Raw genomic sequence first — 12,473 nt, 5'->3', positions numbered from 1 at the left:
CAAAATAACGAGAGAAATTTGCGTCATTAATGATCATTTGCGTATTTAGTATAGGAAACAGGAATAGTAATGTTCCATATTCATATGCACAATGAATATAAGGAATGTCACTTATAAATATATCTACTATAAAGTAGAAATGGATAGTCAATACATAATTTAAAGTTCATGATCGTTTTAAAGTTAACTGCAATGTCAGTGAACTAAATATATTTATATTATTATAAATGGTAGTATAGTTAATACTATTTGAGTAATTCCAGTGTTATGGATGTGATGTGCAGTAAAAACTCAAAACATAAATTCACAGAAAAAGTATATGTTAACATTATATTGAAACATCTGTTTATATTTCCCAAAAGCAACTAACCACAGAGTTATGAGATCTGAAAATTGTCAATCTCTAAACATTTTTTATATTTTAAATAAGGAAAATAGACATGCTTTATGTGACCAAAAAGTCTGCGAGTTTACAATATAACAACATACTTCATGGAAATTCTGTGAGTTAAACTGCACAACCCAAAAGAACAATGCTTATCAAAATATAAGAGTTGGCTCTCTACTAAACAAAAATGATTTATTTTATTTTACATATCTTACAACATTTTTATAAGGAGAGTAATTTGATGGACAAAAAAAGGTACCACCAGGAAGAATTTTAAGTTATTTATCAGAAATTGAACTGAAAGATATTTGTCATTAGTTTTAATTGTAATACGAATTTGTTTTTGTCGTGTAATATTTTTTATGTATTTCCATTTTGCTGATGTGCAATAAATAAATTAATAAAGATCTTGATATTAAAATTAAATAATAATAATTATAAATATAATATAAATGTGCAGTTTTCACCAATTTTTTATTTATAAAGAAAAGCTTTGTTATGGACGTGACACTTCTGTGTTATGGATGTGACAGATGTGAAATTGCTTTTCATGTGACTTTGGTAAATCAAATATAATTGTTTGAAAACGTTGGTAGAGACATTTATGGGTATTTTTACCGTGCTGTGAAATACAAGCCTACACAAAAAATTTTGGTGAAAACCTTTTTTTTTCATGGCAAGTTTGACATTTGCATGGAATTGCTCATTTATAATATAATTTTAATAGTATAATTATTATTTAATTTTAATATCAGTGTCTTTATTTATTTATTTATTGCCACATCAGCAACTTATGGCTATTTCATGGCAAAATATACATAAAAATATTACATGATAAAAACAAATTTGTATTACAATAAAAAGTTACATGTGCAATTATATTTTTCAGTTCAGTGTTTGATAAATAACTTAAAATTCTTCCTGGTGGTACCTTATTTTTTTCTCAAATGTCCACCAAAGTACTCGTCTTATAAAAATGTTGTCTAATGGTGTTCAAACACAATCTAATCACATTCCAACAAGTTATGTTTCATGGTAAGAGCAGCTTGGAATATCAAGGTCTTAAGTTCAGTTTGTTTTTTGTTTGTGTACAAAACAAAATGATTCATTGATCATACAACATAATTGATAAGTTCTGTTAATATGTTTACTAGTAAAATATATATGATTGCTATTCTTATTTTTATTATTATTTGTGCTGTTGTGACTATTTGTGGTAGTAATCATAATAGACTTATAATAGAATATTATTTATTTATTTCTGAGTTCTTGCATGATCATTTATTGTCAGTAACCAAAAAATTAAGATATATTATAGTATATACTTGACAAAAGTAGAAATCATATTATGTAATGTGTAATGTTATGTCATGTTGATAATTCCACCAGCGTGTCAAGCTGCTAGTAAGTGTGTTGGTATGTGAGTGGTGTTCGTGTCAGTTAGTCGCTTGGATGCCACACGTGTTTGAAGTGTCACATTAAATTATAGTTTGTATCATCAGGAAACCAGAGAAAGCAGATCAGAAATCGAATCCATCCAAACGCCACCGTGACCGTCTGAATGCAGAGCTGGACCGGCTGGCGAGTCTCCTGCCGTTCAGTGCTGAGGTCATCACTAAACTGGACAAACTGTCAGTCCTGAGACTCAGCGTCAGCTTCCTGAGAGTCAAGAGCTTCTTTCAAGGTAAGGAGGAATGTTTCATTGGGAATATTAGTGTTTAGATGTTGCTTTTCAGTGATCCTATGTTTAGTTGCTTGAAGAATGAAAGGTGGAATGATGTCTTGTGTATATAAAAGCAGAATTATGATGTTTAAATTTGATTTATTTATTTCGAACAGTATAATCGCACTCTTAAACTGACTCTGAAGTGATATAATTTGACGGAGAATATACTGACAGTAAGCAAGGATGCGTTCTGTTATTGAGTTATATGATTTTATGTTTGTTTTTGTATGATTTTTTTGAGGACAACAAGGTTAAGTCAGGCCCTGTCACATTTTTTTATAAGTAAAAATGTACACTTCTGGTAGAATGTCCCATATTTTAAAACAACTTTTTAAACCGTTTACTATGTGGACACTGTTTTAACATCTATTCCTGACTATTCCATAATTTCACATGCAAATACATTTAAAGTTGTCCTTAAATATATTATAAATTGTCCAAACAATTTATTATATAATAAAATGTAATTGTGATTCTAAACATAAATACCAACAATTTCAACCAAGCATTTGACTGCAACTTGCAATGAGTCTGTTGCCACGCAGTAAAGGAATTTTGCACTACTCATCTTTGCAGATTTGTTGTAATTCAACAAATCATAAATCATAAACCATATGAACCATATTGGAGAGTTTTTGACCACAAACCACCCTTTTAAGGTCATGCCACGGCATCTCAATTGGATTTAGATCAGGACTTTGACTAGGCCACTCCAAAGTCCTTATTTTGTTTATTCAGCCATTGAGAAGTGAACTTGCTGGCATGCTGGATTAGTTATTGCTGTTTTCTTTACTGCTCCATGTTTTTGGCATTTGTTTATAATGACTCTCACTGTGGTTTGCTGCAGTCCCAAAGCTTTAGAACCTTTTCCAGACTGGTAGATCTCAAATATTTTCTTTATCATTTGTCTTTGAATTTCTTTGGATCTCCGCATGGTGTCTAGCTTTTGAGGATCTTTTGGTTTGCAGCATTCTTGCATCTAATGTTTAATGATATCTGCTAAGAATAATAATAGCTAATAATGCTATTAATAATTAATAGTATCAGTTAATATCTGCAGCATCATGATTTTTGATTTATATATTCAGAATAAATAGGCATGGCCACCAAAACTAACATCTGCAGAGTTTGTATGTGGCATTTTTCATTTAATCTTGACAAATTTGCATACATTTTATACCCCATGCTTTTTAAACATTCATAGTGCAATGAAGTAAACATATATCACTTTTGGCTAAGGCTGTTTATGTATGTTTGTAATTATAGCTCATATTCTTAGTATGTATGTTAAATTACATATAAAATCACATATGATCAATACTTTAGATCCATATGTGTAATTTTAGCTGCTATTCTTACTTTGCATATTTAATTATATATGCAACCAAGAGGCAAAACCTATTTTAAAAATATAAGTTATTACACATGCAAATTAAAATTATGAACTCAGCAACCAGTATTGGGCATGATAAATTATTTATACAACCAAGAGCAAAATGTAACTAAACATATTTGGTTTAAAGAGAGATTTTTATTGTAGTTTGTGAAAAATCTGACCAAAAATGCTGGCAAATACACATGTAGTTCTTCTGCGTTTAGATAATAAATCTTTTTTTGTGTTACAGCATTTAGGTTCTATGTAAGATGAGTCCATGTGTATCTGTATATACAGTATATACGCTCCGTGTAATGCAGATATTGCGATATTGCTCTCTCATGCTGTATATTGTGACTCAGTGGCCTCAGTGTCCAAACAAATCATGTGTGTGTGGAGAGCTGGCAGTATTTATGGTGTGCTAAATCTCTCAAACGTAATAGAAGTAATAATAAAATTAAAATAAAGTCATGATATTTGCTGATTGAAAAGGAAGGAAATGGACTGTTTGGGCTTTAAACAGGGTGTTCACAAAAGTTTTAAAATGCCTTAAATTTCAAAAACTAAATTTTAAGCTTTTAAAGTTTTAAATTCACTGAAATTTTGTATTTTCCTTTGTTTGTGTAAAGCTACCCAATCAATTCAACACATATTCAATCACCAACAATATATCTCAATAAAACTTTTAGCAAAACTCTATTTAGGGACCGATTGGCCCTATTGGAATTGCTCAGGTTATTATAATTAATGTTGTAAGTTTCTTCTGCAAACATTTAGTTTAATAAAATTGTTATTTTTAAAGAGATTTTTTTTTTAATTAGTATGTATACAACTAAGGTCTGCTTGTTTTGACATGTTATTTAAAATATGTGGATAAAAATTAACTAAGTAGAATTAGTTTTTTGATCATGAAGAAATGTACATGGCAAAAATTTGTGTTTGATTTTGCTAGATGTTCAGTTCCAGAAAATTTGAAATTTCTGCCTATTGATATCTCAGGTCTTACTGGGTTAAAAATGTCACATTTATTGATATAGCACTTTTTAATTGTTTTAAAAGCAGCTTAATGTTGATAAGCAGGAAAAATAACTATTTAATCTGACTGTCTTTATTTCTTATTTCTAGAATCTTTAAAAGTGTTGCTGTTAAAAGTAATTATAATTGTAAATTAAAAAGTAGATTGTTTTGAATACAATATTTCAGTGTCACACGAACAGATCAGATTGCATACTTCCTGCTTGCACATCAAAATAGTGGAAATTTAATAATGGCCACAATTGAAACCCAATTAAATTTCAATGCAATTCTGACTATACTATAATACCACGTGAATTTTGTGTTAGGGAGGTCTAAGGAGTAAAATGTATATGTCTCACTTTCTCAAATGGGTTAATGTTTTTTACAATTTTATACAATTAGTTTTTATTTATATGCTTTGTTGTTACCATTTAGTTTTTGTCAATAACAGTTCTTATTAAATTAGTAATTTTAAAAAGAAAAAAATTTGCTCTGAATGGCTGAGTAATTCCCTTTAAAACAGGGTTTTTTCATAATGAGTTTCACTAAATCATTTGTTTGTTGTCAGTAAAATGAAATTATGTGTTTAAATATAATGGAATTACGGCTGTGAGCTTTGGTGTGTTTTTGCACAGGTTTGTGTTTCTGTGATGAATGCAGTCATTTATAATGCAAGATCTGACCCTGAAGAACTTGAACCGTCACAGATCTTGTTTCGTGCCAGCCTTGATCTTTCACTTCATATAAGATTTATGCGTTTATTATGTTCAAACATCAAAATTTTAACAAATTACACTTCTCAAGGGCATTTTGGGTTTTTTAGTCGACTCTCAATTTCCATCACATTCATTCAAGCCATAAATTATAGTCAAGGCCGTGGCAGTGTAGAAAAATGTTAGAAACTCTAGGCAGGTTTGGTGATGAAACATGGATTGGCATCAAAAAGGGTTTTATGCTTTTCCTTGGCACGCACGCACGCACGCACGCACGCACACACACACACAGACTTGTTTCTACATCCCGGTGGGGACTCTCATTTATGAATTTCTCCAATAGACCTACAGAGGGGCATTAATGCATCCTGAAGTATACGGAAACCGTGTTCATCTTAACTGAAAGCTCCGCCGTGTTTGCTAGCGTCATGCATCACGCAGCTGTCAGTCGCCATGTCACCTTAAAGGGTAAATAAAATGACGCACAGAACTACTGATTACAGAGAAGATCGCGCTGTTATAATTCACTTACCTTTTAACATGTTTTGGTGAGATTATATCCCGCTATTATACAAACAACGACTGAATATTTTGAATGAGAAGTAATGTAGCAGTGGCTGGATGAATTTTGGTGTGGCGCCCCCCTATGGAAGAATGAATGTAGAGGAAACCATGAGATGTTTCTACACTCTCAGAAATAAAAGTACAGGAGCTGTCACTGGGGTTTACCTTTTTCAAAAGTACACATTTGCAAGCAAACAGTCCATATTGGTACCTCAAAGGTGCAATTTATTACCCAAATGTGGCCAAAATTTACCTTTTGAGGTACTATGATGGACATTTTAGGTACAAAAAGGTACCGTCTCAGTGACAGCTTTATTTCTGACATTGTACTATACAAACCCCATATTCTATCCCCTACCCTGATCCTACCCCCTAACGCCCCCCCCCCCCCCCCCCCCCCCCATCAAACAATCTCCATTTTAACTTTATCAAAACTCTTTATTCTGTGTGATTTATATGCTTGTTTACCTATGGGGACCTCTAAAGTCCCCAGGGGACTGGTATGTGTAAGAAAGTATGTGCGCATTCAGGTTTAAGATTAGATAGATAGATAGATAGATAGATAGATAGATAGATAGATAGATAGATAGATAGATAGATAGATAGATAGATAGATAGATAGATAGTTGAAGATTTACTTTGCAAAATTAAAGGTAGCATTGTGAAATAGAATTTAACAATAATAATACTAATAATAATAGCACTTAAAATAGTGGTCCATTAATTAATGTTATTTACCAACATAAACTACAGTAACTGTGAACAATCTAGTACAACAGTTATTAATCATAGTTAAACATTCGTTATTGCAATATTAACTCAAATTGTTCTTGTTAACATTACTTAATGGACTGTTAACATGAACTGAGTTAATGAACAACTATTATTTCCATTAATGTTAACAAAGATAAATCAATACTGTAATCATCGTTAATTGTTTCATTCAGATTATTAAATACATTAATGGACTATTATAATAATTGTTACTTGGGTTTTTGCATAAACGGTCACAAAAATATAATAGATGACTTATACTGGATAATGAAAGAAAAGAAAATAACACCCTTTTAACCCTTTGGCACGAACGATTACACTGTGATCAGCACCGGCTGTTCCCTGAAGCGTACGATCACATCGGTGTGCTTAGAATGTTTACTTTAGTTCATCGCGTTATCAGATGCTAAAACTCTACCCTCTTTGGCACAGAGCCAGAGAAAGGGGCGCACAGTGCTTGCGGAGCAGATACACGCTAGAGAAGCGCTTTTGCAGACCAGTGCTGTTTTGTTGGCATTTCAGTTGCTGCAAACTCAGAAATCTCTCCATGCCGCATCATTGGTAAAATAATGATCACAAATTTGTTAAATGTGTGTTCGTAGTTGTGTAAAATAATGCGTGTTTTCGATATATAAAGTTATTTGTTTTGTAAAGCTGCTTGGCTTTTGATTAATTTGTGACCTCAGATTTTGGTAATTTATCTGGATGTGATTCAAATGTCGCAGGACACAGAACTTAGGCTCAAGCAACTTTGCCTCGCTTGGAGCTAGAATATAGCTTAAAGTTAGTCTCTGTGTGCGGTTAACTCCACGGTCCACTTAAGATAAGATCTCAAATCACGGAAACTCCATACATATGAATGGATAAATCACATATAATTTATGTGTCTTTTTGACACACGGACTGTTAAAGACGTGCACTAAGCAGATCTAATTTAAATATATAATTCCAAATAATTTATTTTAAAATACAAGTTCATGTTTAGATTTCAAAGATATACAAACATATCATGTGTGGGCTACATGCAACATATTTCAAAATTGATCAAAAATGGTTTATATATGAATATAATGACATATAGCCTATATATTTATGAGGTCCAAGCAATATTTCCAGGATTTGATTAACAGGTTATTATTTATTAATACTTTACATTTTAAGTACAGCAGTTTTCTTTTTACTTTAAGAACAGTAGCCTAATATTTTTAATTTATTTTTTTTAAAAGCACAATAAGCACATTTTAAACGTTGACTTTTAAAAAGAAAAACTTTTTTAACCCTATAAACCCTGCACGATGTTAATGTTCCAACTATTTATAATGGTTAAAGTGGCTGACAATAATACATATTCTTAATAATAGGAATTTATCTGCCTCGCCATTATAGTGATAGTTAAAGAGACAATTTTTTTCTGAGGTGGTACTTGATGAAAATAGTTTGAGAACCACTGTCATATAACATTATAATACTTATGGACCAATATAATAAATAATTTTAAATAGCACAAATTTCTTTTAACATCACAGCATGAGAAACTTTACAAGTATATGCATTTAATTAATAAAAATAAAAGCTAACTCAATAGAATACGCACACACAAATCTATAAACGTAAAGTAATTAATATTAAAAATAAAATAGTTTATGCCAATAAGCTACCATTTATCTGAAGTTGTCTTGTTTTTGTTCATGCCTTATATAACTCATAGCGTGTCTTAGTTTCATCTATTTTCTTCCATCTGTCAACAATTGTCTCTTTGTTTCATGTTGCACCAAAATCGCTTTCTTCTGGATCAAAAAAGAAGATATTTTCAGACGTTGGCTCTTCACTTTAAAATATAAAATGCTTAATTAAAATATATGAAACTTGTTCTTGAAAATATCTCATCCATTAAATATCTATAATTTTATCATTCACAAATGAAAGTACACTGTGAAAAGCAATAGTTACTTTACTTTAAAGTGAGTAAACCCGTTGCCTTAAATGCAACAAGTTGATTTTATCTACAATGATTCAGTAACCCCATTGACTTAACTTGTATTGTTTTGTACATGGGTTGTTTACTTTAATTATAAGGCAACGGGTTTACTCTCTCATTTTTAAATAAAGTCAACTAATCCCTTGTTACAGTGTTTTTGTAAATTATCCCTTTTAATAGAGATCCTAATATACACTTTTTGTTCATTTATTTATTTTATTTTTTATTTTTTGTGTATCATAATTCTCAGGTGTCCCCAGAAAGAATCTGTGAAGTTTCACCTCAAAGATCTTTTATTACACCATGCTCTAAATCGGTTGTGCATGACCGAGGCAGAGTGTGGCCCAGACATTGTGTTTTCTTTTTCCACCACAAGTCTAAAACACAGCGGGAAACCCTGTGAATGCCTTTGTTGGTCCAACACCATTCTTAGAGGCTTGTTCCGTGTAATTAAAATCAAATCGTGACCGTGGCACTGCCAGGTCAATTCCAGCAACCGATCTATGTAGAGTGCATATGAAACGTATAGAGAAGGATCAGTGATTCCAACACATTTTGGAACTCTCTGATATGTAAACAGGGCATTTATTTTTCTTTGCTGATGATTTTTATAAGACATCCCACAAATGAATTTGAAGTTACATTTGTTTATGTAAAAACAAGTATGTTTATAAAGGCCAAAAGTAGCAAGAATGGACAGTAGTGTTGTTTTAAAAAATAAGCGAAGTTATCTATTATATTTTTGTAACTGTTTATGCATAAACCCAAATCATTATATTATTTTAATTATTACTTGGATTATAGTTTATTTATGGAGACAAATACAAAGCACTCCAGGGCTTGGGTGTTTTGTGTTTATCTGAGATAATTAGTCTACCGAAATATTTATATTCCATACAAGGTATGAAGCTGATCGGTCAGTAATGCTCGCGGCATTCATTCAACTAGGTGCATCTAGAAGGCGCGAGTGTGACTGCGTCATGCCACTTGAACGCGCAAACCGCGCACCTCCAATGGAAATAGGGAACTTGCATGAACTCTAGAAAAAAACATGATATGAGAACGGCCCCTAAAAGGCCGCCGTCATTTGCGATCTTCAGCAGTTGATCTTCTTGCACAGACATTGTGGATTCACTTGATTTGTTGACAAACGGGTTGCAGATCTATTCCTTGGCAGTTCGCGGGTCCTTTACTGGGCCTTTACCCCTTAGCAAAGTAACTTTCCGAAGACGTCTGTTTCTTACTCATTTTGCAACTTGTGGGTTAAATTTTGTTTTCTTAATAAAACATCATTCAGACTCCGATAATAAATACAACGGAAATAATTTATGATTTGTTGTGCGGCCCGGTACCAACTGATCTGCAGCCCGGTGGTTGAGGACCACTGCTCTATTGTGAAGAGACATCCTCAACACAACAGAGCTGGTCACACTTGTTCTGTTAAACTAAAAACATACACAAAAACATGATTAATTAAAAACAAGTTAGATTTTGAAAGTTAAAATAGTCATTTTAATAAGGACAGGGAATGTTGATAGTCAGTTTAGTTGATGATTAAGCTCCAGAAAACCAATTGTGTTCCATTAATTGCCACAATCTATTGTACGTACAGTAAAAGTGTCTGAACTGAATACTACTCAAGCATGAGTAACAAATAGCCCTTATGGTACTTGAGTAGTGAGTATTGCGCTGTGAGAACTATTCCATCTTATAACCAGCAAAATTAAAATGTTATTTATGTGGTGTTTTTTTAAGGGTGTTTCTAAGTGTAATCTAAATTATTTACCATTCATAGACTATAATGCGATTCGTGCAGGTATTTGAAAACGTAAAATTCTGTAGTGCATTTTGTCATTGTTTAAGGCTGTTTTGTGATTTCAGTCATCATACAGTAGGCATCCTTTATCTTCTCATCAGCACGGTGTAATCTAAACTGTTTCACGATCAATGCATGTAATGATTTTGCCTCTTTATGGACACTTCAGATCATTACACACTAGCTATGTTTCCATCCAAGGATGCAAATTCGATTTATGTTCAAAACTGGATTATCACATAAAAGACGTGCGAATAAAGCTCCATTTCCATCCAATGAGTCAAAGCGAACAAAATCAGATTAACTGACGCCAAATATCAAGAGTAAAAATGGAATTTATTGAGGTTGGAGAATCTGCGTGAATCTTTCACTTATCTAATGAATGACTTGCGCAAGACAATAAAAAGACAATGCTGATCCGCAATAAATGTGTGGTGGAGTTTGAAGGTGTCAGACACAGAGCATAGAGGCTCTTGACCGTTCTGGAGGTCAGTAATTAATAATACAAAAACACTAATACTGTGAAACGGTCAAGGTGTTTTAAAATGACCAAAACAACATTTCAGATGCTTTACAATGTGCTCAGCTTGCTGGTTTGTCCATTCACACACTTTTATCATCACATGATCTCTTATAACAAAATCACATGACTTTTTTTAAATGTGCAAGCTGGAATTTGTTCGGTAAAAGTGTTTCCATCTTAGTTTATGCACATTTTTTCTTATCGAATAAAAGGTTTATCCTACTAAGTTATGCGAATAATTTATATTTATTAATTTTTAAACAATTTTCTGGGTTTTTCACCTTTATTGGATGGGAAGTAGAGAGTTATTGACAGGAAATCATGGGGAGCAGATAGAGGAGAGAGATCTGCACAGGACAACAAGGCGGAATCAAACTCGGATCGCCGTGAGCACCGCAGTGCATGTGTTGACGCACTAACCACTACACCACTTTCATTTGAAATACACTACTACACAATCTTGCCATTTCCATCAACTGTTTTTATGCGCATATCCAGGATGCGCATAAAAATAGGTGGATGGAAACTTGGCTACTGTTTGCTGCATTTTTAAAGCCTGTGTATTGAGGTCAGTCTGTCTGGTACGATTTTTCTATGTGGAATTTGATTGGAATGGAAACACAGGACTGATTAGTCAATTTAGCCAATCACTGTAAACAAGAAAAAATAAACATACAAAAGTAGTGTCTACAAATTAGTAAATAGGTAAATAGTGGAAAAAAATGGACCGTACAGCACTTAAAATGTACTCAAGTAAAAGTAAAAATACACATTTTCTCAAATTACTTATAGTAGTAAAGTACAATTCCTAGAAAGTATACTGAAGTTTAGTAATTAGAGTATTTATAATTCATTACTTTACACCGCTAATGAGCTGCATTGTCAGTTGCAGATTTGACAAACAAAAAGGCAGCAAATTAACTGTTATTATATGTGCAAAGGATCTTTTAAGAACCATCTTTTTTGCAGAATGTTGTTCCTGCTTTTATGCTATGACAAGGTTTTATGGTCAATCTTTTCTTTATATTCCTCCAAGACTGACACCTGAAGGGAAGTGTTTATTGGGAACAGATTGGCTGTGTGCGGCTTCTTGTTACTGGCAAAACTATTAGACACGCATATCCACTTAGAACTGGCTTATTGGATAACAGGATTGAGAACTTAATACACTTATGCCTAATGATAATGAGACTAATGCTCATCATAAAAAGCTTGATAGTTCGCGCATTTAGCTTAACGATAAAGCTGATTTGCAAACTTTTACATGCATTTTTTGAAATAAAAAACCCCAGCATGACTACTTTTATAGTTTCAGCCATATATATCCATTAAAAAAATAAATAAATACATAATAGTACTTTTAATTAAAAGGCAAACACGATATAAAAAACATGAAAGCATTTGTTAGCGTTTAAAATAACATAAATGCATATTTTTTCTCTAAATGATTTCTTTATTTTTCTTCTAAAATGTCTTGAATGAACAAACATGAGGCAATATAAGTCAATAATTCTTACTCCAATCTTTAGCAGTTGTTTTTCTTTACAAAACTCAAATCTTCTCTGTAAGTCAGTTGCTGTGTGTGAGGAACTACTTAAA

At 32.4% G+C, this 12,473-nt stretch overlaps 1 protein-coding gene across 1 annotated transcript in view; it reads left to right on the top strand.

Moving 5' to 3' along the window:
- ahrrb (aryl-hydrocarbon receptor repressor b) overlaps positions 1-12,473 on the top strand; it is a 47,515-nt gene that overhangs the window by 424 nt on the left and 34,618 nt on the right. The window contains exon 3 of the mRNA XM_056468190.1: positions 1,891-2,072. Coding sequence (XP_056324165.1) covers positions 1,891-2,072 — 182 coding nt within the window. The remainder of the gene's footprint in view (positions 1-1,890; positions 2,073-12,473) is intronic.

The sequence above is a fragment of the Danio aesculapii genome, chromosome 2 (assembly GCF_903798145.1).
Source record: "Danio aesculapii chromosome 2, fDanAes4.1, whole genome shotgun sequence".
In the NCBI taxonomy this organism is placed as follows: domain Eukaryota; kingdom Metazoa; phylum Chordata; class Actinopteri; order Cypriniformes; family Danionidae; genus Danio; species Danio aesculapii.
Note: the sequence above shows the minus strand (reverse complement) of the source record. Positions and strands in the feature narration are given on the sequence as shown.